The sequence below is a fragment of the Schistocerca gregaria genome, chromosome 6, assembly GCF_023897955.1.
Source record: "Schistocerca gregaria isolate iqSchGreg1 chromosome 6, iqSchGreg1.2, whole genome shotgun sequence".
In the NCBI taxonomy this organism is placed as follows: Eukaryota; Metazoa; Arthropoda; class Insecta; order Orthoptera; family Acrididae; genus Schistocerca; species Schistocerca gregaria.
The window spans coordinates 38,709,425-38,737,023 of NC_064925.1; the positions used below are offsets into that span (position 1 = coordinate 38,709,425).

The window sequence follows — 27,599 nt, forward strand, 5'->3', positions numbered from 1 at the left end:
CAAAAATTCTTTCGCCCAATTAAACAAATGCTTTCAGACGCTAATACTGACACAGTAAAGGGTGGCGCTTTCGCACATTCTATAGTGGGTCACCTGCAGACCAATTCTGCTCTGTCTCACGTTCTTTCCACCCTAGCTGAATAATGTTCACACGATTGTTTTCTTAAGTACACCACATTCGCACGCTGCCTGCTATCATTCTTTGCTTACCTCAGCAGCGGCGCTTCCCATTGCGGCATTTACTCACCATGTGTCCATTCCTGGGAGTTAGAAAGGAGTCACTCGCAAGCTGTAAAACTTATACGTACACTGGAAAAGAAGCTCAGTAGATGCGGAGTAAGCATTCCATTGGCCGTGTGGCTAATGGCCACGTAATACGTTAGAGGCAGTGTCTCAGTTACCACAAAACCGTACTCGTCCGCACAACCATTACTCCATACGCATTTTTTTAAATTAATATTATCCATCGTAGCTTGAACTAATGCAGGGCAAGCAAACAGCCCTCGCCTTGTTTGTCCAGACCCCGACCACGAGGTTTGCTGAAGCCAAAGTAACCCATTACTCACCCGAGCAAAGCTTTCACATTCGGGTTAAATCTAGGACTTATTCTATCACATGCAATAAATTATTCAACATTATCTCTACGTACACACATGATTTCATCTACATAATCAAGACGGAGACCTTCTTTCCTAGCTGAAAATTCTAACATTAACAAATCTCCCGTTTAGCTTTCTGCAAGAATTTCCTGTGAAATTTATCTTACAAATCTCATATACAATACCGACATTCGTGAGGTCATTCGGAGCTCATACAAAACTCAACTTCGCACCTTCACAGTCTGTGCACTCGAAGATCTGCTCCGCGTCCGATCTTTATGGAGAGGAGAACTGGACTTCGTTAAGGTAGCTGACTATAGCACACTGCATCTGTAGATCCTATCGCTTCTTTGACTTCTACACCAAAGGGTGATAGTCATCAGTTCGTAACGAATTACAGTGACAGAATCCGTGACATCCTATCCCACATGTAGCTGAGAAAACACTCAAGGAGACAGGCACACAGATTACCACACTTAACTCAAACACCAGAAAATTATCCAACACACAAAATAAAGCTAAAAGGAGTATGAGGACACACGAACATTGGGATAGGATGTTCAAAAGATAAATACTTACACTAACCCGTCCACAGGCTTTGAGTAACTCACAGGAAAAACAGTAGATCGTGGCTTGATGTCTTAATTTTGTAACAAAATGTGACAGAGAAACAACGTTACGCTTTCAGTTTTAGTGACTCGAAGAGTATGTTTACGAGTAATAAATTTGAGTGATGGTTGTGAGCAAATCGTGAATACAGAGAAGATACTTGCGGCTGAGAATACAATTCCGTCTGGATGACGGTACGTTTCTAGGGCAGAGACTGTTCTACTTACCGAGACGAGGAGATTGATGTGTACAGGTGACACCACGTGTTCAGAAATCTGCTGTACAGGAAATAAGTGGTTAAAATGAAAATGAAATATGTTCAGTTTTTTTCTTGTTATATTTATTAATAACATACCAGTAACTACATGGGTTTACAGAAACACATTCTAAAAGTTTTGTCGCCTTTGCCAGTAACAATAATTTTTTAACTGTCTACAAGTAAGAGTAACCGAAAAAGTAATTAATTCTGTTTTAGATATCCCACTGAAAATAACTTTCGTTTGTGAGAAAGGAAAATTGTTTGTGCTACAGACGTAAGTTCTGAGACGCAAATTAGACTACGTTATTTTTGTTTGAGAACTTTTGTGCAACATCAGGAACAGAGGGTTCCTTCAAGGCAAGCAAAAACTCTCATGGAAATGATCAACTGAAGCTAGATTCTGCTTATGACGTCACCCCCTTATAAATTAATTGACGGTAGTAGAATAGACAGCAAGGTAGAAGCCTCGGAGTAAAGGTGATGATGTGGAATTGTCGCGAAATTGCAAACGACTCGCACGATTGCAAGGTAGAAGTGACAAGTCGTATTGTCAGAAAGCGAACACGACAGCCCGGTGAAGGGACCAGGTCACCTCAGCTTTGCGTAAGTTGTTGTGCAATCTACCTCTAATCCGTTAAGATGCTACTCGACGCTCTGAGCAGAAGCTATGCCTGGGCAGGTGCTGGAGAACTGGGGGCCGCAGCGACGGCGAGAGACGGCGGCTACTGCGGCGGCGGCGGCGGCGCCGGCCCTGGGGCTGGCTCCCGCTCGGCCACGCGCAGCTGCGTGCGGTGCGGGAAGCGCACCTGGTAGGCCGGCTCGCCGCCCTCCGCCACCCACACCGAGCCGTTGGGGGCGGCTCGCAGCACGTGCAGTGCGGCCGCGGCCACGTGCTCCGGCCTGCGTGCGCGCACACACACAGACAGAGCTGGGGTCAGCGGCGCCAGGCAGCGGTCGCGCCTCGCCAGTCGTTTACACTAAACACATGCTGGCCTTAATGGCAGAAGAAATGTATATGATAAACGGGTATTCATTGGACAAATGTATTATACTAGAGATGACATGTGATTACATTTTCACGCAGTTTGGGTGCATAGATCCTGAGAACTCAATACCTAGAACAGCCACCTCTGGCCGTAATAACGGCCTTGATACGCCTGGCCATTGAGTCAAACAAAGCTTGGATGGCGTGTACAGGTACAGCTCCCCACGCAGCTTCAACACGATACCACAGTTCATCAAGAGTAGTGACTGGCGTATTGTGACGAGTCAGTTGCAGCGGCCCCCATTGACCGGACGTTTACAGTTCGTGAGAGATCTGCAGAATGTGCTGGCCAGGGCAGCAGTCGAACATTTTCTGTACCCAAGAAGGCCCGTAAAGGACGTGCAACATGCTGTCGTGCACTATCCTTCTGAAATGTAGGGTTTCGAAGGGATTGAGTGAAGGGTAGCGCCACGGGTCGTAACACATCTGAAATGTAACGTCCACTGTTCAAAGTGCCGTCAGTATGAGAGACGTGTAACCAATGGCACCCCATACCATCACGGCTGGTGATACACCACTATGGCGATGACGAATACACGTTTCCAATGTGCGTTCACCATGATGTCTCCAAACACGGATGCGACCATCATGATGCTGTAAACAGAACCTGGATTCATCCGAGAAGACGACGTTTTGCCATTCGTGCACCCAGGTTCGTCGTTAAGTACACCATGAGGCGCTCCTGTCTCTGATGCAGCGTCAAGGGTAACCGCAGCCATGGTCTAAGAGCTGCTGCTGCAAACGTTGTTTAACTGTTCGTGCAGATGGTTGTTGTCTTGCAAACGAGAGCATCTGTTGACTCAGGGATCGAGACGTGGCTGCACGATCTGTTACAGCCGTGCAGATAAGATACCTCTCATCTCGACTGCTAGTGATACGAGGCCGTTGGGATCCGGCACGGAGTTCCGTATTACCCTCCTGAACCCACAGATTCCATATTCTGCTAACATTCACTCGATCTCGACCATCGCGAGCAGCAATGTCGCGATACGATAAACGGCAATTACGATAGGCTACAATCAGACCTTTATGAAAGTCGAAAACGTCATGCTACGCATTTCTCCTCCTTACACGAGGCATCACAACAACGTTTCACCAGGCAACGCGGGTCAACTGCTGCTTGTCTATGAGAAATCGGTTAGGAATTTTCCTCATGTCAGCACGTTGTAGGTTTCGCCAGCAGCGCCAACCTCGTGTGAATGTTCTGAAAAACTAATCATTTGCATATCACAGCATCTTCTTCCTGTCGGTTAAATTTCGCGTCTGTAGCACGCCATCTTCGTGGTGTAGCATTTTTAATGGCCATAAGTGTATAATACAAAATACTCTGATCCTTGACTTTTCCTTGATGTTGTCATACGAATGATTTATACATTATGTGATCAAAAGTATCTGGACCCCCCAAAAAACATACGTTTTTCATATTAGGAGCATTGTGCTGTCACCTACTGCCAGGTAGTCCATGTCAGCGACCTCAGAAGTCATTAGACATCCGGAGAGAGCACAATGGGGCGCTCCGCCGAACTCACGGACTTCGAAGGTGATCAGATGACTGGGTGTCACTTGTGTCATACGTCTGTAAGCGAGATTACCACACTGCTAAACATTCCTAGGTCCCTGTCCCGATGTGATAGTGAAGTGGAAACGTGAAGGGACACGTACACCACAAAAGCGTACAGGCCGACCTCGTCTGTTGACTGACAGACTCCGCCGGCAGTTGGAGAGGGTCGTGATGTGTCATAGCCGGCCATCTATCCAAACCGTCACGCATAAATTCCAAAATGCATCATGATCCACGGCAAGAACTATGACAGTTAGCCGAGAGGTGAGAAAACTTGGATTTCATGGTCGAGCGGCTTTTCTTAAGCCACACATCACGCCGGTAAATGCCAAACGACAGCTTCCTTTGTGTAAGGAGAGTAAATATTGGACGATTGAACAGTGAAAAAACGTTGTGTGGAGTGACGAATCACGGTACACAATGTGGCGATCCGATTACAGAGTGTGGGTATGGCGAACGACCGGTGAACGTCATATACCAGCGTGTGGTACTGCCAACAGTAAAATTGGGAGACTGTGATGTTATGGTGTGGTCGTTTTTTCATGGAGGGACTTGCACCCTTTGATGTTTTGAGGAGAACTATCACAGCACAGGCCTACAATGATGTTTTAAGCACCTTGTTGCTTCCCACTGTTGAAGAGCAATTCGAGGATGGCGATAGCATCTTTCAACACGATCGAGCACCTGTTGATAATGCAGGGCCTGTGACGAAGTAGTTACACGACAATAACATCGCTGTAATGGACTGGCCTGCACAGAGTCCTGACCTGGATCCTATAGAACACGTTTAAGATGTTTTGGAACGCTGATTTCATTACATGCCTCACCGACCCACATCGACACCTCTCCTCAGTGCAGCACTCCGTGAATAATGGGCTTCCATTCTCCAAGAAACCTTCCAGCACCTGATTTAATGTATGCCTGCTAGAGTGGAAGCTGTCATCAAGGCTGGCGTGGGCCAACACCATATTGAATTCGAGCATTACTGATGGAGGACGCCACGACTCCTAAGTCATTTTCAGCCAGGTGTCCGGATTTATTGATCACATAGTGTATGTATCTCCGCTTATCCAAGTTTGGTCTTTATTCCAGGAGAGACTCGTGTCATGTGCTAAGCGAGAGAAGATTTGTGAAATTATTTTAACTGCAGAGAAATACGAGGCTTATTCGGAAAGTAAGGTCCGATTTGGCACTAAATGGAAACCGCAGTGAAAATTCAATGGAGCTTTGCACAGGTGTGTCGGGCAGTGTCTTTAGTGTGTCTGTCGATCGGTTCACGCCGTTCGTTTCGGTTCAGAGCGCAAAGTGATCACGTAGAAATGCCTAAAACAAAAGTACCTCTCGCCAAGTATGTGGGTCTGCTGAGAGAGAAAGAAAAGCTATGCAGCCCACGTAACATAATTGTCATGCGTAGCTTTCTTCAAGACGCTTCTCAGCCGCATTCTGCAGGGGCAATGAAGACGCTCTTGCAGCGTTTTAGATGCGAAATGTTTGATCACCCACACTCCAGCTCTTAATTGGCTCCCTACGATCTTCATCTCTGCTCACATGAACCACTGGCTACGGAGACAACATTTTGGCGCAAACAACGAAAGGCAGACCAGTGTAGAGAATCGGCGGAAAGCACAGACGGCTGCTTTCTGTGACGAGGGTAGTGGAGAGTTTGTACCACGCCTGTGTCACAGCGGCGACGATTTAGAGAGGCAGCTGGAAGGTGTGACTAACTGTTGCGAATAGAAAATTTTTTTTTCACTGTGGTTCCATTTCTCCGTTCAGCCCTTACATTTTTGCTATATCGGACCTGTTCACAACCTCACATAGCAACCAGTCACGCATCAGTGTCGAGAGGGCGGCCTATACAGCAAAGCCGCAGGGGCCATTCAGGAAGACGACAGCCGAACCTTCGGGCACAGCTGCTGGGCCAGCAGGCGGCAGCGATAAGTCACTGGCCCTCTGGACCTACTTGCCTCCGTGCAATCACACGGCCACGGAAGGCTCCGGTTGCAATAGTTAAGCCGACACTTCGACTGTGCTACGGCAGTTCATTCCTAATGAGGTTTCTGGGCCAGATGGCGACTGCAGTAGTGATTCGTCAATGAAAGTGTGGTTAACCGTCAGAGTCTTAGACGCCATAGTCTGTCCAGCAACCTCCTCTATGTGGTCCAGCCTGTGCCACCAATGGGCTTCACCAAAGCGAGGCCTCTGTACAGAGGACGTGTGCGGATTTTGCTGTTGGTCGTCATGCTGCTTTGTCTTATTAACTATTGCATTCCAAAACGAACTACCTTTGATATTTCTTGAAGCAATCAACGCAACAGACAGTTATTGTGCCATTCGAATGTAATTCTGACCGAACCACGTGCTGTCGATGTAACAACTTGCTCCGCGGAGAAGAAATTACTTAATGTGTTTACTAGTAAACGTGCTCTGAATTTTTTTACCTGGGATTCGTTCTTATTGCGCCTCCAGTGGCGCCGTACGTATCATTTTTAACTATCTATGTACAACTAAAGCCGTGTCGCAGCTAATATAAAATAAAACAAATTCTGTCACAAAAATTTTGGATCAAAAGCCTGTCCGGTAATATTTACTGGCAGTTAAGCTTACAGGTATAGAGACATAGAGAAACAAAACGAAAACTAACTATACCACAGATAGCAATGGGCCAAAAATGTTTTTGCACTGTCCTCTCTTGCAGTTAAACGTCAATTAGTTCTCCATAAACCACAAACCGATGTCCTAATTAATCTCATTGCGTTATATTCCACTTGCTCCAAGGTGACAAATATGTAGACTAGAAGAAGAGGAGTCTTTTACCATGTTTCGTATTTAGCTGGAGATCTGGAAAATCACTGGACCTAGGGCACTTCACAGGTACAAAATGCACCATTAGTCTACTAGATCAACAATCCTCCATATGTTAAACATACAGAACTTTAAGGAAGTGGCCAGTTTATCGATAAGGAACTTGTCATGTATGTTAAAATTAACATCCGATAAAACTAGCCGTTTTTAGTTAGATAGCCATTCGAACGCCTGTGAATGTGAACTGCTGTTACTGGAAAAGACTTTTATGATTATTATCGTGTATAAATACTCACCCGGTAACTTTCAAATACTCTTAGTGAAACACGAGTCATTATTATGACACTTCGTCGACCATACATAGCAAATGGTAGTATTTGCATATTTCAAAAGTAATTTTCTTAAACACTCAAATGAAAGAAAGTATTTTGAAATGTCGCTCAACACTCAACCTAACAGAATCACATTGTAAAGCAGTACACTAAACACAGTATTTGTGGCCGAATAGTCAATGATACACGTGTTTTCACAGCAGGGTTTGCAAAACAAAATGATCATATAGCATCATCAGCCAAGGGTAGATAGGCTGCCTGGTGCAGCTTGAGATGAACACGAGATGAAATGGTTACGACAACACAAACACCTAGTCTCCAAGCGACGACAACTTGTATCCCTACCGGGAAACAAACACGAGACCAAACCGTCTAGAGGTAGCGGCGCTGCGCACAGTGAGAGTGGTCTCTTTGAGCGTGATGCACGACTAGCCACACTTAATCATTTACGTGGTCACGATAAAGGGGCAACGTAAAAAAAGTTGCAATAATCAGTGAAAAGACAACAGAAAATTTGAAGGCACCCTTAGATGAAGCTGACGGGAGGGATGTGTATATTGTGGTAGGCATCAACTCCAATTTTATTGTCTTATATATCAATTTCTATCGATTTCTAACAGCTGCTTTCCTAATAAAATAATACAGTCCGACGCTAATATGCACTCCGCCTTCAGGCCACAAGTGGCCCATATGGACCATCCGACCGCCGTGTCATCCGCGGCTGAGGATGCAGATAGGAGGGGCGTGTGGTCAGCACACTGCTCTCCCGGTCGTGATAATGGTTTTCTTTGACCGGAGCCGCTACTATTCGGTCGAGTAGCTTCTCAACTGGCATCACGAGGCTGACTGCACCCCAAAAAATGACAACAGCACATGGCGGCCCGGATGGTCAGCAATCGAAGTGCCGGCCACGCCCGACAGCGCTTAACTTCGGTGATCTGACGGGAACCGGTGTATCCATTGCGGCAAGACCCTTGCCTCTGAACTAATAAGACATTGAAAAAGACTTTGGTTACAAAAGGAGTCGATATGCACTACACAAAGAAAAGTAAATTATGTGAAATGTTTAGAAGAAACAGAGAAGTAAGAATGATTTCTTTTTACTGAAACTACTATTGTGGTTCAAGGAAATTAATTAAAAAATCGATAACTCCTGTAGAATATCTGATATTCGAATTCCTGTTCTCTCTCTCTCTCTCTTTCTCTCTCTCTCTCTCTCTCTCTATATATATATATATAGAAATTGAAATAAGAACACCGTGAATTCATTGTCCCAGGAAGGGGAAACTTTATTGACACATTCCTGGGGTCAGATACATCACATGATCACACTGACAGAACCACAGGCACATAGACATAGGCAACAGAGCATGCACAATGTCGGCACTAGTACAGTGTATATCCACCTTTCGCAGCAATGCAGGCTGCTATTCTCCCATGGAGACGATCGTAGAGATGCTGGATGTAGTCCTGTGGAACGGCTTGCCATGCCATTTGCACCTGGGGCATCAGTTGGACCAGCGTTCGTGCTGGACGTGCAGACCGCGTGAGACGACGCTTCATCCAGTCCCAAACATGCTCAATGGGGGACAGATGCGGAGATCTTGCTGGCAAGGGTAGTTGACTTACACCTTCTAGAGCACGTTGGGTGGCACGGGATACATGAGGATGTGCATTGTCCTGCTGGAACAGCAAGTTCCCTTGCCGGTCTAGGAATGGTAGAACGATGGGTTCGATGACGGTTTGGATGTACCGTGCACTATTCAGTGTCCCCTCGACGATCACCAGATGTGTACGGCCAGTGTAGGAGATCGCTCCCCACACCATGATGCCGGGTGTTGGCCCTGTGTGCCTCGGTCGTATGCAGTCCCGATTGTGGCGCTCACCTGCATGGCGCCAAACACGCATACGACCATCATTGGCACCAAGGCAGAAGCGACTCTCATCGCTGAAGATGACACGTCTCCATTCGTTCCTCCATTCACGCCTGTCGCGACACCACTGGAGGCGGGCTGCACGATGTTGGGGCGTGAGCGGAAGACGGCCTAACGGTGTGCGGGACCGTAGACCAGCTTCATGGAGACGGTTGCGAATGGTCCTCGCCGATACCCCAGGAGCAACAGTGTCCCTAATTTGCTGCGAAGTGGCGGTGCGGTCCCCTACGGCACTGCGTAGGATCCTATGGTCTTGGCGTGCATCCGTGCATCGCTGCGGTCCGGTCCCAGGTCGACGGGCACGTGCACCTTCCGCCGACCACTGGCGACAACATCGATGTACTGTGGAGACCTCACGCCCCACGTGTTGAGCAATTCGGCGGTACGTCCACCCGGCCTCCCGCATGCCCACTATACGCCCTCGCTCAAAGTCCGTCAACTGCACATACGGTTCACGTCCACGCTGTCGCGGCATGCTACCAGTGTTAAAGACTGCGATGGAGCTCCGTATGCAACGGCAAACTGGCTGACACTGACGGCGGCGGTGCACAAATGCTGCGCAGCTAGCGCCATTCGACGGCCAACACCGCGGTTCCTGGTGTGTCCGCTGTGCCGTGCGTGTGATCGTTGCTTGTACAGCCCTCTCGCAGTGTCCGAAGCAAGTATGGTGGGTCTGACACACCGGTGTCAATGTGTTCTTTTTTCCATTTCCAGGAGTATATATATATATATATATATATATATATATATATATATATATATATGTGTGTGTGTGTGTGTATGGAATATGTTCGGTTCAATTTGTAGTGCTTGGCAATTACAGCCTAATAAGTTGGATTATCTGATTTCCAGATTCCCTTACACGATATCTATTAAAATAAATGTTACTAATTACCGACAAATCTTCCAGCTTAGCTCTTTCTCGACGGCGTTGGGACAGAGAGTATGCACACAGGAACAATAACACTCCTACCCTAAAATAACGGACTCTATCTCAGTTTGGATCTAAAAGAGCATCACCATAGAATATGCCGCTTTTAAATTCACGAATCAGATGATACAAAAATTTAAATGACAAAATACTGACGACTGGAAGTCTCTGTGCCTGGTGTAAAGCATTTGAAAACGCATGTCACAAAATTTTAAATTCAGCAACTGGAAATATAAATAAAATTTTCGTGAAAATTAATACCTACTTCTGCGCAAATTGACTGTTACTCTACATAGATTTAAAAAAGCCCTGCATGCAGTTCTTGGCTGTACAAGGCCTGACCACGCGATTAGAAATAATTCATGAACGTAAGGAATCAACGAAACAGAACATTCTACATCGTTAAGTATTTATATTAGTATGAACCTTGAGTGGTAGTCACATGTTTCAGGTCTTAAATTTTTGAGCTCTGCAACTTGTGTGTTATGGATAATATCAGAGTTTGGAGATGACAGTGTCTAAACGTTGAGATGTCTTACACCATCATTTTCTAGTGTCACTCGTCATTGAGGAAGAAACTGCTTGTACCACAGACTCATGCGATACGGATATTATGTGGAGCCTGGAACAACTGGTACGCGGCTATTTAAACAAATAGACGTACTGACAACAGGCTACGTTTCTTTGACGGTCGTTAAACAAACGTTGGCCGAAGATCGGGAGACGAAACCCAACAGACAGTACGTCATCAAGTGGCTACGAAAGACTCAGCAGTTTTTTATATTGGTACCAGCCTCATAGTGCACTTAATTCCTTATGTAGCTTTCTTGCCAACAATGAATCGCAATTACAGTGGCTTTTATAAATATAATACTGGAAGAAAAAATTACTTACAATATCCTACAATCAGCCTTTGTGCGACATAGAAAGGAGTGCAGTACATAGCAACATGATGTGAATATAACTTCAAATATAAATTACGATCTCATTTAACTCCACAGCAAAATTACCGAATGTGTATTATTACAATTGTATGTACGAAGATTGTGCGTGCGTGTGTGTGTGAGAGAGAGAGAGAGAGAGAGAGAGAGAGAGAGAGAGAGAGAGAGAGAGAGAGAGAGAGAGAGAGATTGAAAAACAGGCATGTGAACGGTCTGCATATTGTCTAATTTCATTGAGAAAGTCTGTTATTGTTGGCAAACTGACTGTTTCTGTATGATTGCAGATACGATCGTTGGAACGCTGCAGATAACTAAATCAACAGCGACACATACAAGCACAATGATGAGACAAAACATTAGAACCACCTGCTTAATAAAAAAACTTGTTGTAGCTGGGATTCTGTCATAAAATTTTTGTAAGGTCGTCATCTTTCCGCCAGTGACTGTTATAAGTTTTTATTACACTACTGGAATTTCGGCCTTAGGCCATTATCAAGTGCTGATATTAAGGCTTTAAGCCATGTCAACGTAATGTAAGCTGACACATTTGTATGTCGTTGTTAGTACTGTTAAATACACTCGGGAAGTTGTTACACAGTGCGATAACACGTATTCAAACATCGTGAAGCAACATAATCTGTAACTTCACATGTTCGTTAAACAATCACTAGTCAGAAATACATTAGACCACAGCTGTAGACTACTGTTTGCAGGCCACCTGCTTAATAGCTTGTTTGTCCGTCTTTGCAAGGAAATACATCACTGACTCTATTTATCAGGGATTCTACAGCTTGTTGGTAGGTTTTAAGAGGTGTGTGGCGCCCGATAACAACCCACGTGGGTTCCATAGGATTCACTTCGGGCGAATTTGGTCGTTGAGACATCAACGTGAGTTCACTATAACGCTACCCAAACCACTGTAGCACAGCTCTGGCTCCGAAACACGGACATTTATACCGCTGAAAGATGATTCCGCCGTCAGGGAAGACTTTAAGCACGAAGGGATGCAGGTGGTTCGCAGCTGTCAGCATGTCTTCGATTACGACCACAGGTCCCCTACAAGCACAGGAGAATGCCTCCCGTAGCACAGTGCTGCTACCACCAGGCTGCGCTGCACGTCTCGAGCCGCCGTTCACCTCGATGACGGCGTTTACGTAGAGGATCATCGACCTATTGTAGAAAAAATGTGATTCACCCGAAGAGCCGACACAGTTTTATTGACTGACGGTCAATTTACGATGGTCCCGTGCCTGCTGCTGTCGTAATTGACCATATCGTTGGATCAACATGTGAACACATAGGAGTGGTCTGCTGCGGCGCTCCATGTTCAACAATGTGCGATGAACTGTGTGCTCTCAGACACTTGCGCGTGCACCAGCGTTGTGCTCTTTCGGCAGATATGCCACAAATCACTATTTATCATACTTTACATAGCGGACACGCCTCCGAACACCTCGTTCTGTGAAGAATCGTGGACGTCCAACCAGTGGTAGTTTCACAGTCCTATCTCTTTCCGTAGATGCTCACGACAGTAGCACTTGAACATTCTGCCAGATTCGCCGTTATCGAGATATTCGTTCACAGGTAATAATAATTTTGTCGTAAGATTCCATGTTTCTCTACAGGGTTTCACTACACAAATGATCGGCCAATACCAGCAAGTACCAGGCTCTACATCTATGCCGATGAGACAGCAGTAGCTGTTCAGGGGCCAACCTTTAAAGAAGAAGAGGGAAAACTGTCTCTAACAGTGGATGAACTCTCCAAGCACTGTGATGCCAACCACCTGAAGCCCAATCCCAGTAAAACTCGAGAGAGCGCCCTCCACTTACGAAACAGGGGAGCGCAGCAATAGCTGTACATCACATGGCGAGGAGAGCGACTGGAACATTGCCCGACACCAGTCTACCTAAGTGTATCTCTGTACACGGCTCTAACGTACAGGCAGCAGTGTCCAAATGTGAAACAGAAAGATGTTGCTCGCAATGGGATACTTAAGAAGCTGACTGGCAGCAGCTGGGGAGCCAACCCGTACCTCCTGCATTTGCGCTTTTTGTATCTGCCGCTGAGTATGCTGCTCCCGTGTGGAACGCTTCAGCTCATGCTAAGCAAGTCAATATTGCGGTCAGCGACACTGCAAGGATCATCGTAGGATGCTTGAAGCCAACACCAGTGCACAAATTGTATCCGATTGTTGGAGTAGCCCTAGCCAGTATCCGGAGGGCCACTGCTGCAGACATTGAGAGAACAAAGTAGCAGAATGACAACTGACATCCTCTGTACGGTCATCAGGCAGCAAGATCCCGCCTTAAATCCCGCAATAGTTTCCTCGCTAGGACTGCGGCACTGCAGGGAGCAACAGAGGCAATTCGTCTTGCAACATGGAAGAGCTCACGGTCCGTAGACGTATCACCAAAAGAAGAAGTAGCTCCTGGCGCAAACCTACAATACTCTGTATGGAGATCCCTCAACCGCCTAAGAGAGGGCATCCTCCGATGCAAGACCAATCTGAAGAAATGGGGAATCCTTCCAGCATGTGTAGACACCTCTTGCGACTGCGGGGCTGAAGAAGATCCATGCCACCTACTTGTATGCCCCCTTCTGGACAACCCTTGCACAATACAAGATGTTTATGAAGGAAATGACAAAGCTATTGCAGCTGCTATGTTTTGGAAATGCTGGACAGAACACGGAAATGAAGTGAATGAGTAATCCGTCCTTTGACAAAATCGTTTATCGCAGTGAATTTCCCAATTTGCGGCCCATATTTCCGCTGGGGTGATCCCCCATCCATATCTCCTGCGTTTACATACTTTTCATAGCGCATCACGTCACCAGGTGGCAGCCAACGTCGCGGTGAGCAGAGGTCAAAGCTCCGGCGTCGTGCTTATCAGTGTGTAACATGACACGTAATAGTTGTGGAGAATACTGTTGCTTATCAATTTTCAGCGGAATATACTCAGTAAAAATACAATCCACCCGAAATATTACTGGAACACTAAATTTTCTTCACCATTTACTGGAACAATGAGACAAGATCAAGTTACAGATAGGAATTTCAAATTGATTCCGTACTTCCAGATTTTCAGAAGGCTTTTAACACTGTACCATACAAGCGGCTTGTACTGAAATTGCGTGCTTATGGAATACCGTCTCAGTTATGTGAGTGGATTCGTGACTTTCTCTCAGAGATGTCACAGAACGTAGTGACTGACGGAACGTCATCGAATAAAACTGAAGTGATTTCTGGTGTTCCCCAAGGTAGTGTTATAGGCCCTCTGATGTTCCTTATCTACATAAATAATGTAGGAGACAATCTGAGCAGCGGTCTTAGGTTGTTTGCAGATTATGCTGTCGTTTATGAGCTTGTAAACTCATCAGAAGATCAAAAAGAGTTGCAAAATCGATTTAGAAAAGATACCTGTATGGTGTAAAAATTGGTAATTGACACTAAATAATGAAAAGTGTGAGGTCATCCGCAGGAGTGCTAAAAGGAATCCGTTAAACTTCGGTTACACCATAAATGATTTAAATCTAAAAGCCGTAAAGTCAACTAAATATCTAGGAATTACAATTACGAACAACTTGAATTGGAAGGACCACACGAAATATGTTGTGGGGAATCCGAACCAGAGACTGCATTATACTGGCAGGACACTTAGAAAACGTAACAGATCGACTAAAGAGACTGCCTACACTACGCTTCTCTTCCGGAGTACTGCTGCGCGCTCTGATATCCCTACCAGATGGGATTGAAGGACTACACCGAAAAAGTTGAAAGACGAGCATCACGTTTTGTATTAACGCGAAATAGGGGGGAGAGTGTCTCTGAGATGATACAGGATTTGGGAAGGACACCATAAAAAGAAAGGCATTTTCCATTGCGACGAATCTTCTCACGAAATTTTAGCCACTATCTTTTTCCTAGATTAAAACTGAAGAAACTGCAACAAGATGGGAATTTAAGGAGATGGGACCTGGATAAACTGACTAAACCAGAGGTTGTACAGAGTTTCAGGGAGAGCACAAGGGAACAATTGACAGGACTGGGGGAAAGAAATACAGTAGAAGAAGAATGGGTAGCTTTGAGGGATGAAGTAGTGAAGGCAGCAGAGGATCAAGTAGGTAAAAAGACGAGTGCTACTAGAAATCCTTGGGTAACAGAAGAAATATTGAATTCGATTGATCAAAGGAGAAAATATAAAAATGCAATAAATGAAGCAGGCAGAAAGGAATACAAACGTCTCAAAAATGATATCGACAGGAAGTGCAAAATGACTAAGCAGGGATGGCTAGAGGACAAATGTAAGGATGTAGAGGCTTACCTCACTAGGGGTAAGATAGATACTGCCTACAGGAAAATTAGAGAGACCTTTGGAGAAAAGAGAACCACTTGTATGAATATCAAGAGCTCGGATGGAAACCCAGTTCTAAGCAAAGAAGGGAAAGCAGAAAGGTGGCAGGAGTATATGGAGGGTCTATATAAGTGCGATGTATTTGAGGACAATATTATGGAAATGGAGGAGGATGTAGATGAAGAGAAAATGGGAGATATGATACTGCGTGAAGAGTTTGACAGAGCACTGAAAGACCTGAGTCGAAACAAGGCCCCGGGAGTAGATAACATTATATTATAATATTATGGAAATGGAAGAGGATGTAGATGGAGATGAAATGGGAGATACGATACTGCGTGAAGTGATAAAACTCTACGATCTGGTGAGCAAGATGTATGGGACAGGCGAAATTCCCTCAGACTTCAAGAAGATTATAATAATTCCAATCCCAAAGAAAGAAGGGGTTGACAGATGTGAAAATTATCGAACTCTGAGTTTAATAAGTCACAGCTGCAAAATACTAATGCGAATTCTTTACAGACGAATAAAAAACTGGTAGAATCTGACCTCGGGGAAGATCAGTTTCGATTCCGTAGAAATATTGGAACACGTGACGCAATACTGACCTTATGACTTACCTTGGAAGCTAGATTAAGGATAGGCAAACCTACGTTTCTAGCATTTGTAGACTTAGAGTAGGCTTTTGACAATGTTGACTGGAATACGCTCTTTCAGATGGCAGGGGTAAAATACAGGGAACGAAAGGCTATTTACAATTTGTACAGAAACCAAATGGCAGTTATGAGAGTTGAGGGGCATGAAAATGAAGCAGTGGTTGGGAAGGGAGTAGGACAGGGTTGTAGCCTCTCCCCGATGTTATTCAATCTGTATATTGAGCAAGCAGTGAGGGAAACAAAAGAAACATTCGGAGTAGGTATTAAAAGCCATACAGAAGAAATAAAAACCTTGAGGTTTGCCGATGACATTGTAAGTCTGTCAGACACAGCAAAGGACATGGAAGAGCAGTTGAACGGATTGGATAGCGTCTTGAAAGGAGGGTATAAGATGAACATCAACAAAAGCAAAACGAGGATAATGGAATATAGTCGAATTAAGTCGGGAGATGCTGAGGGTATTAGATTAGGAAATGAGACACTTAAAGTAGTAAAGAAGTTTTGCTATTGGGGGAGCAAAATAACTGATGATGGTCAAAGTAGAGAGGATATAAAATGAAGAAGAGAAATTTGTTAACATCGAGTATAGATTTAAGTGCCAGGAAGTCGTATCTGAAAGTGTTTGTATGGAGTGTAGCCATGTATGGAAGTGAAACATGGACGGTAAATAGTTTGGAAAGGAAGAGAATAGAAGCTTTCGAAATGTGGTGCTACAGAAGAATGCTGAAGATTAGATGGGTAGATCACATAACTAATGAGGAGGTATTGAATAGGATTGGGGAGAGGAGAAGTTTGTGGCACAACTTGACCAGAAGAAGGGATCGATTGGTAGGGCATGTTCTGAGGCATCAAGGGATCACCAATTTAGCATTGGAGGGCAGCGTGGAGGGTAAAAATCGTAGAAGGAGACCAAAAGATGAATACACCAAGCAAATTCAGAAGGATGTAGGTTGCAGTAGGTACTGAAAGATGAAGAAGCTTGCACAGGATAGAGTAGCATGGAGAGCTGCATCAAACCAGTCTCAGGACTGAAGACCAAAACAACAACAATCTTTTTCCTCGCAATGCGAAAATATTTTGTTGCCAGAAATCTACGTAGGGAAGGACGACTATCATAATAAAATAAGGGAAATCAGAGCTCACGGGGAAAGATATAGGTGTTGCTTATTCTGCGCGATGCTCAAGAGCGGAATAATGGAGAGTTATTGTGAAGATGGTTCGATGAACCCTCGTCCAGGCACTTAAGTGTGATTTGCGGACTATCCATGTAGATGTAGAACGCCTCTCCTCGTTATTCTAACCAACGATTGTGTTTTCATCTCTGCATCACTACTGAAACCTGCATCCACTTGCACGAACTTGCTGTAATCACTTCCTTATTTCCCTCTATCACCCCCTCGACCACCCCTCTCCCTATCCCTTCAATTACCAAATTCACAGTTCCTATATGCCTCGGCGTGTAACCTACCAATTAATCCTTTCTTTTCGTCAAATTGTGCAGTAAATTTTCTTCTTCCCCAATACAGTTCTGTGCCTCCTTATTAGTTATTCGAATATTATTATTCGACATTCTTCTGTAACGGCAGATTTCAGAAGCTTCTATCCTCTTGTTGTCTCAACTTGATATTTAGAAAAAAAAGCTTGCTTACATTTAAATTAATATTCGATATTAACAGATTTCTCCTTCTTTCCTTCTTAGATTCGCCTTTCCTGCTATTGTCAGGCTGTTTTACATCTGTGGTCTAAGCTCCACTGCAGTGTAGCGTTCCCTCTAGCGACGCTCAGGGCAGCCTAATCGCCAGGCGGAGCGAGAGTGCAAGCAATCAGCTCAGCCAGTCACAGAGGTCGTAGCTGTTTTGCACGTCAGCAGTCAGGTAGAGAAAGGAGTGCTCAGGTTCACATCAGTGGGCGAACCGGGATGCCAGCCGCGTTCCGTGGTTTTACAGGCAGCACCAGACCCGTCGCGCTCAGAAGTTTCATCGCTTCTCATTCTCGAGGAACATGGACTTGTTCGCAGGGCGACGAGTCTTGCGTGAAATTGGCACCCCAGGACAACGCAAGACATCGACACGGAGCAGTGTTTACGTGGGGAAGAAGATAGTCGTATTCACTGATATGGACTGAACGAGAAACTGCTACGGGCTAAGACTATTTTCAAAATGATCACTATACCAGGTGCACCGGTATGAAATAGGCATTGAGATACAAATGTGTCGATAGGGAACATTTGTTGTGAACGAGCCTTAATTTTTGTTTGATTGGTTGGTATGACATCTGTCAAAGATATTTAGTACACATCAAGTCATGGAACAAACAACATCATATGTTTTCATCGTGTTAACAATGTCGAATTTTGTACCAGAAAGTGATGATTTGCGGAAAGCATTATTTTTTTGTTTTCATTTGAAAAAAAAAAATGCTGCAGAGTCGCATCGAATGCTTGTCGAGGCATATGGTGATCACACTCTATCAGAAGCAACATGCAAAAGATGGTTTCAATGGTTCAGAAATAATGATTTTGATGTAAGAAATGAAGAACGTGGAAGACCACCAAAAACGTTCGAAGAACCCGAATTGCAAGCAATATTGGATGAAGATGATGCTTTGAGTCACAAGCAAATGGCAGGAATGCTAAATGTTGCACAAAAAAGTTTCTGACCGTTTGAAAGCTGTGGGAAAGATCCAAAAGTGTGGAAAATGGGTGCCACATGAATTGAATGAAAGACAGATGGAAAGCCGAAAAGCCATTTGTCAAATTTTGCTTCAAAGACATAAAAGAAAATCAATTTTGCATCGAATTGTTACTGGCGATGGAAAATGGATTTATTTTAAGAATCATAAACGGGAAAAATCATGGGTTAATCCGGGACAACCATCAACATCGACTGCAAAACCAGATCGATTCGGCAAGAAGACAATGCTTTGTGTTTGATGGGATCAGAAAGGTGTGGTGTATCATGAGCTTCTAAAACCTGGTTAAACTGTGACTAGTAATCGCTACAGACAACAAATGATTAATTTGAATTATGCATTGACCAAAATGGGCCAGAAGACATGGCAAAGTAATTTTTTTACATGACAATACACCTGCACACAAAGCATAACTGGTTCAGGATAAAATCAAAACACTTGGCTGGGAGGTGCTACCCCACCCGCCGTATTTACCAGACTTGGCCCCTTCCTACTGCCATTTGTTTTCATCAATGGGATACGCGTTGGCTGAGGAACACTTCGATTCCTACGAAGAAGTCGAAAATTGGGTGTCTGATTGCTTTGCTTCAAAAGACGAACATTTCTATTGGTGTGGTGTCCACAAATTGCCAGAAAGGTGGTCAAAATGTATAGACATCACTGGTCAGTACTTTAAAAAAATGTTTTTACTTTTCAATTCAAAATTAGTGTTTCATTTTCACAAAAAAACGCTCATTTCATACCGGTCCACCTGGTAAACCTGGGTATTTGTGATACTGAATAAGTGAGTGTTTGCGCTTAGACCTTGTAGTTGTTTCGCCAGCTGTAATATTCATGTGGATGAATGCCTGGTGATGTTTGTTAGCAGTAGCGTCCCTGTATTCGTGCACATGTGGGAGGCATCTCATCGGATGGTGTCAAAGTGCACAAGTCACAGTAGCCACATCGATTGTGGATGAAGTCAAAGTACCACTGCCTCGCTGATGAAATACAATGGACTTAGAAAAGTGTGTCAAGGCCCAATGGTTTAGAAAACCTCATTATCGAGACAATATAGTGTATTAGAAAGTTTTAAATAATTTGTGCATAATTTTAAAACTTTTGTGGCTGGCTTGTACGAAAAGTAAAATGGCTAACCAAATTTTTCCATGAAGAAGAAATGAAATAGCCGGTCTCTGTGTCCAATATATTTTCAGATGACGCAACAAATCGACATGATGATGCAAGTACTAAACCTTTGCTGTTAAACAGAAACTAGCAGGAAAGGCTGCTGAAGAAAACTGGCTGAAAAAGGACATGGATAAGAGGAAGTAAGGTGAATGATGCAGGAATTCCATCCGTTTGAACAGAGGTAGGAAAGTGATAAATTACGTCGCCTGGATGGAGCAGCATTTCGCAGAGCGCAAAACAACAAGTGAAAAAGAGCCTTTTGTTGTTTAATGCTGCAGCAGAAATCTGTAATATAGTACAACAATTGTTTATGAACAAGAATGCAAGCACATTAAGCTGAACAAAGATTAAAGGCTGTCACAGTATTTCCTCCTCCTATCGGTAGCATGCCACATACTTTACAGAGGATACAGAAAAGCATATCAAACTTCTAAGGTATGGGATGTTGTGCTCTAGGATCTAATCAGAGATTGTAGATTTAAATGTGAAAATACTGAATATTACCTGTGATATGTTTGTACGGCACTAAGCCACATGGTAATAGTGAATGTTCATGACGCCAGTTTGAGAAACGACCTAATCAGATCCATAAACACGATTGACATTCTATGTGACTCGGAGTGCCTATGCACCTAAACTCGAAGCTGTGCCGCACAATAGTGGCTCCAGCACGGGCAGTCGGCCCGCACCTACCAGTGCCGAGTGCCGAGTGCCGAGTGCCGAGTGCCGAGAGCCCGCTACGTGCCGTGGAAAAGCGGATGCTGAGAACGTCACTCGGCATTTCCGCGCTCGGCCACATCAACACCACAACGATTCTACAACTAGCTGATGTGTGGCTCCGGTCACCCAGTCACCGAGAAGATGCGAGGACGGAGACTTGTGTCATGTGGACACATCGTAGGAGCACCACCGACTTCACTCACCAGATCACTGTCGAAGGCCAGATACAAAAAAAAAAGTAAGATACAAAGATACAAACTGTCGAAGGCCAGATGCAAAGAAATAAGTAAGATACAAAGAAGTAAGTCCTCAGCATTTTCTATATGTTCTTACAACTTTCAGTTGTTCATAGTTGTGATTGCTAGGTAGTTAGTTGAATTTACGGCCTTTATATTTCATTGATTTATCGTGTAACCGAAGTTGAACGGATTACTTTCAGCACTCACGTGGATAACCTCACTTTAGCCAACTGCCAATTTTCCCACCAACACAATATATGTTCTAAAATCTTCTTGCATATCGACATTAATGATGTGAGCCTGCAATTTAGTGGATTACTCCTGCCACCTTTCATGAATATTGGTGTGACCTGTGATTCTTTTCACTCTTTGAGTACGGATCGTCAGTCGATCGAGCTGTCGTACTTGACTGTCAAGTACGAAGCATACTCTGTAAGGAACCTGACCGGTAAACGGTTCGCGCCAGAAGACTTGCTTTCATTAAGCGATTTAAGTTGCTTCACTACTCCGACGATATCTACTTCTAAGTGACTCATTTGGCAGCTGTTCTTGATCCGGATCCTGGAATACTTGCTTCGTCTTCGGTGAAGGAATTACAGAACGTTGTGTTTAGTAACTCTGCATTACTAGCACTGTCATCGATACTATTTCCATTGGTATGGCGCAGAGAAGGCATTGATTGTGTCTTGCCGCTAGCAGACTTTACATTAGATCAGAACTTCTTTGCACTTTCTTCCAAGTTTCGAGACAAAGTTTCGTTGCGGAAACTATTAGAAGCATCTCGCTTTGAAGTCCGCGCTAATTTTCGAGCTTCTGTGAAAAATCGCCAATCTTAGGGATTTTTCGTTCTTTTACATTATTTTTTCGATCTTTCTGCAACAGTGTTCTGACTGTTTTGTGTACCATGAGGGATTATTTCCATCGTCTGTTAATTTACTTGCTTGAATTCAAGCCACATCCGGTCGACACTTACATTGTTTGTTTGGAAGGGGAGTGAGATTGTTACTCAAAAAGCTGTCAAGTGAATTTTTATCTCCTCTTTTGAATACATATATTTTTCTTTATTTCCGGAGGATTTGGGAGTTACAGCAGTCATTCTCGCCACGACCACCCAGTGTTCACTAACCCCTGTATTCATTTTGATGCTCGTCATTAGCTCAGGATTATTTGTTAGTAAGAGGTCAAGCATGTTTTCACGACCGCCTACTATTTGAGTGGCTCATAAACAAATTGCTCAAAATAACTTTAAATAACGCGTTTAGCACAATTTCGAATGGTGTTTTATGGTACCTCCGGATTTAAACTTTTATTGTCACCAAAATAACAAGAGTAAATTGAGGTCACCTCCAACTACAATCGTGTGACTCAGGTATATGTTTGATATTAGAGTCGAGTTTTCTTTGACCCTTTCAGCAGTTGTATCATCTGAGTTGGGAGATAGGTAAAAGGATTGATTTATTATTTTATTCCGGTTGCCAAGAATGGCCTCTACCCATACCAACTTATAGGGACCATCTATTTCAATTTTAGTAGACACTGACCAAAAAGCGAGAAGAGCCTTTAATAAATTAGATTAACACGCAGAGATTCAAAAACTAAACTACCAAAGCACACAGATGAAACTATGTAATTCGCTCCTGGTTAAGAACTCTTAAAATGTCACAAAATCAGGTATGGTACTTTATTGCTGCTGCTCTGTCTTGGTCAGCGGCTCCTGACTGACTGACTGGCTAATGCCAATGAGCGTTCGCTAGCATTGAAAACAAACTAAAAAACCACTATCGACAGGTTCTGTGAAACTCTACTGTAGACACTGATGAAAACGGAAGAAGTGTGTGTAATCAATTAGATTAACATGCAGAGATTCAAAAACTAAACTACCAAAGCATACAACAACGACAAGATAAAGCTAATAGAATTAAAATTAAATGAATCTCGTACTATATGTGGTGTCACCGCCAGACACCACACTTGCTAGGTGGTAGCCTTTAAATCGGCCGCGGTCCATTAGTATACGTCGGACCCGCGTGTCGCCACTATAGGTGATTGCAGACCGAGCGCCGCCACACGGCAGGTCTAGAGAGACTTCCTAGCACTCGCCCAGTTGCACAGCCGACTTTGCTAGCGATGGTTCACTGACTTCTACGCTCTCATTTTCCGAGACGATAGTTAGCAAAGCCCTCAGCTACGTCATTTGCTCCGACCTAGCAAGGCGCCATGATCAGTTTCTATTCATATTGTGAACTATGTACCATCAAGAGCGACGTTCGTCATTAATTGATTAAAGTTAAGTATTCCAACAGCTACGTCCGTTTTTCTTCAGTCGGGGTGAACACGTACCGTGTGATAGTCAAATTATTTCCCCGACGCGACGTAGCAACTCTGTCTTACGAAGAAATGTTGTCTGCATAAGATGCATATTTCAAAAATCAGTCAATGTCGTTGCGAAAAGGTATACCTTCTTACGTACAAAACGTTCGGCAGGTCAGACTAATCGGGAGTGGGTTGCAACCTTGCAAGGCCTTACTAGGAATTGTGCTTTTGAGTGTCAATGTGGACTCCCTTATTCAGATACTATGGTACGTGATGCAATTGCACAAAACGTTCCTGATGTTCGTATAAGGGAACAGATTTTGAAACTAGTAAATCCCTCCCTTCCACAAGTGATGGACATATTGGATCGGCAGGACACACTTTGCTCAGGAATCATTTGAAACTTCGCCAGCAGTGTGTCAGGTTAACCGGCCCGCCGGACGAGCTGCACAGAGCAGTAAACAGCCCTCGCGCCCGGCCGCGCCGCTGCCGCCAAGCTCTCAGCCACGTGTGCGCGCCGGCAAGCAAATGCAGTGATAAAATCATGCCCGCGGTGTGCTACTAAACATTCGCGTGAGAATTACCCGTCTCGCTTAGCTATTTGCTTTTATTGTAATAAAAAGGACATGTTCAGAGTGTTTGCCAGAAAAAGCTCAGACTTCACCCATGGAAATTCATGTAGTTCATTCCACTCCGCGCAGTGCCACTCTCTCTAACAGTGACTGTGTTCGTCCCAAAAATAGTGTGCGTCGATATCGCCGGAACTCCCGTCAAGTCGCAAGTGATTATGTACCAGTGTCAGTTCACGTCGCATGAGACAGTCACTCTTGTCGTCAGCAGGACAATAAACTTTTTGTAGACTTGGACATTAACGGCAATGTGATACCATTCTAGCTCGATACAGGAGCTGCAGTTTCACTGATCAATCAAGACACTTACAAACTGCTGGGCACACCTCCGTTGCGTGCCGCAAATGTTAATTTAACTAGCTATTCAGGTCAGGAGATCCCTGTGTCAGAACAGTGCACCCTTCTTGCTACATACAAAGGAAAAACAAAACTTGTGTCATTTTACGTCCTTCGTTCTTCTTCTGCAGTGAACTTGTTTGGTTTCGATTTATTTCAGTTGTTTAACTTGTCTATAGTAAATCAGGTCCTATCAGTGAACCAGACGGTGCCTTCAGACAGCGTTTCTCGTCTATGTGAAGAATTTGCAGACGTTTTTGCACCGGGCCTCGGGTGCGCTAAGAACTATAAAGCACATTTGAAACTGAAAGTAAACGCGCAACCGAAATTTTTCAGAGTGCGCAATATTCCCCACGCATTGTGTGATGATGTCGCAAGAACATTACACGATTTGGAATCACAAGGTGTAATTGAACGTGTGCAGGATTCTCTCTGGGCATCACCCTTAGTAATTCTGCCAAAACCTTCCGGAAAGTTGAGACTTCGTGTGGACTTCAAGGCAACAGTGAATCCACAACTAGTGATTGCAACTTTTCCTTTACCCCGCCCGGAAGATCTTTTTGACAAACTGTGCCCGGGTAAATATTTTTCGAAGTTGGACCTCGCAGATGCGTACTTGCAAATACCGGTGGACAAAGAATCCCAACGCGTTTTCGTGGTTAACACGCTTCTTGGGTTGTATCAATTCAAACAACTGCCATTCGGGTGTGCATCCGCCCTGCATTGTTTCAGCAATATCTACAGTTTGTGCGTCGGTCCCTATTGCAGCAAATGGTTGTTTTTTTGCTCGTGATTTGCCATGCTTGGGACATGTACCCAATGCCCAAGGCATACATACCAGTCCAACGCACCTCCGTGCCAAACAAGACTTGCCGTCGCCGCAGAATTTGAAGCAGCGACATAGTGTGCTGGGAAAAATAAATTACTACCACCGCTATGTGCCGCATGCCTCTTCCATTTCAGCTCCGCTTCATCGCTTACGCCGTAAAGGTGTTCCGTTCGTCTGGACGACGGAATGCGAACGCGCCTTTCGCCAGTTGAAAACGGCGTTGCTTTCCAATACTTGCCTTACGCCATTCGATCCCCAGAAGCCCATTTTGTTGATCGTGGATGCATCGGATTTCGGGATCGGTGTTATGCTTACGCACAAAGATGAATCGCACGATCGCCCTATTGCCTTTGCGTCCAAATTGCTCTCGTCTGCGCAAAGAAATTATTCACAGATCGAGAATGAAGCATTGGCTCTCGTATTTGGTGTTACAAAGTTTCATGATTTCTTGTATGGTCGTCACTTTACCATAATCACAGACCACAAACGTTTGACATCGCTTTTTCATCCGACCAAGCCTGTACCTCCACGTACAGCGCAGAAATTCATTCGCTGGTCTATTTTCCTCTCGCAGTACCGCTACGATATGTTGTATCGGTCCACTGCTAAGCACGGAAACGCCGATGCGTTGTCCCGCTTGCCTGTTGCTGAGGATAGGGCATTCGATTCCTCCGAACTTGCTTGCATGTCCATTGATGCGGAAACCAATGACGTGGTCGAATCGTTCCCGATTGATTTTCGTCGTGTAGCTACAGCCACAGCTGCCGACCCTCTCATTGCTACCGTTCTGCGTTTTGTTGCTACGCAATGGCCCTTGCCAAGTCACGGATCGGGGACCCGTCGGTTCGCCTATTTTTTGCTCACAAGGAGAGACTTTTTGTACGACGTGGTGTTTTGCTGTTGCGTCCTGATAATGATCAGTCCAGGGTCGTGGTACCACGTTCGTTACAGTCCTCTGTCTTACAGCTTCTCCACCAAGGACATTGGGGTATAGTGAGAACGAAACAACTTGGTCGTCAGCACTGTAATTGGTTCGGAATCGATGCCGCAATTACGAATATGTGCTCTTCTTGCATGGTGTGTGCCGAACAACAGTCAGCACCACTGCGGAAATTCTTTGCATGGCCAAAAGCCACTTCCCCTTGGCAACGCTTACACGTCGATTTTGCTGGTCCATCCTGGAATGCTCGATGGTTGGTTGTGGTAGATTCATTCACTAATTTTCCTTTTGTTGTCCGGATGTCTTAAACGACGCCATCTGCCCCCATCCAAGCGTTATCCGCTATCTTTTGCATTTAAGGTCTTCCATAGACTATTGTTTCCGACAGTGGCCCACACTTTATGTCCGCAGAATTTCAGTCATTCTGCAAGGCCAATGGTATTCAACATCTGACGTCCGCGCTGTTTTCGCCACAGTCAAACGGTGCCGCTGAACGATTGGTCAGGACTTTCAAGTCACAGATGTTGAAGTTAAAAGAGTCGCATTCTCGGGAGGACGCGTTATTGCTCTTTTTGTCCTCGTATCGCTCTCAGCCCCGAGATGGTAGCTCGCCGGCTGAGTTGCTCCACGATCGTCATCATCGAACCTTGATGTCTTTGCTACATCCGCCGCATCACGTTCCTGAACAGCGGCAGACACCTGCTTTTGCTCCAGCGACGTTGTATACTATCGCCACTACCGAGGTTCACTGCGTTGGCCCGAAGGGCGCATTCATCGCTGCCTCGGACGCGCTATGTATCTGGTTTTCGGGGCCTCTGGTGAGGTGCGTCGGCATCTCAATCAGCTGCGCCTCTGTCGTCGCACGGGATCTGCCGCTCGCCGTCTGCTTTCAGCGACGGTGCCGTCCGGTCAGTGCCCCGGGGACCCATCTATTGGCTCGCCTCAGCCCCAAGTGTTACCGACGCTGCCTTCCATTTTGCCCCATGGCGACGCGCCGCCGCCACCGCCGCCTGTTCTCCCGCCGGCGACGCCCGCAGTGGACGCGTCGCTGCAATCGCCGGGCGCCTCCCTGGGTCACGCGCCGCCGATCGCTTCCCGTGACCGGTTCTCCTCTGACATGAAACTCTTGCCCGCTCCGGACCATGTCGTCTTCGCCCGTCGGGTGCCCTGGCCCGATGGAGGTCGACCCTTCGGCCCCTCCTGTCTCTACAGGCGCATACACCGCATGTTGGCGTGCACCCTGGAGCAGGTTTTCAGGCGTTTCCTAGCTCCCCGCGGTCCGAATGGCAGGGTGCGGGTGGCACAGCTTCGCCTGTTGTTAGGCTCCCCACCTCGTCGCATACGTCAACATGGGGTCCTCCCCACGGCGGGCGGAAGCCTTATGCCACAACCGTACGCCGATTTGCGGGGGAGGAATGTGGTGTCACCGCCAGACACCACACTTGCTAGGTGGTGGCCTTTAAATCGGCCGTGGTCCGTTAGTATAAGTCGGACCCGTGTGTCGCCACTATCAGTGATTGCAGACCGAGCGCCGCCCACGGCAAGTCTAGAGAGACTTCCAAGCACCCGCCCAGTTGTACACCCGACTTTGCTAGCAATGGTTCACTGTCTACTTACGTTCTCAATTGCTGAGGAGATAGTTTAGCATAGCCTTCAGCTACGTCATTTGCTACGACCTAGCAAGGCGCCATGATCAGTTTCTACT

At 45.3% G+C, this 27,599-nt stretch overlaps 1 protein-coding gene across 1 annotated transcript in view; it reads right to left on the reverse strand.

Moving 5' to 3' along the window:
- Positions 1-2,189: 2,189 nt before the first annotated feature.
- LOC126278708 (15-hydroxyprostaglandin dehydrogenase [NAD(+)]-like) overlaps positions 2,190-27,599 on the reverse strand; it is a 169,974-nt gene continuing 144,564 nt past the window's right edge. The window contains exon 6 of the mRNA XM_049978981.1: positions 2,190-2,367. Within this exon, the coding sequence (XP_049834938.1) occupies positions 2,190-2,367 (178 nt within the window). The remainder of the gene's footprint in view (positions 2,368-27,599) is intronic.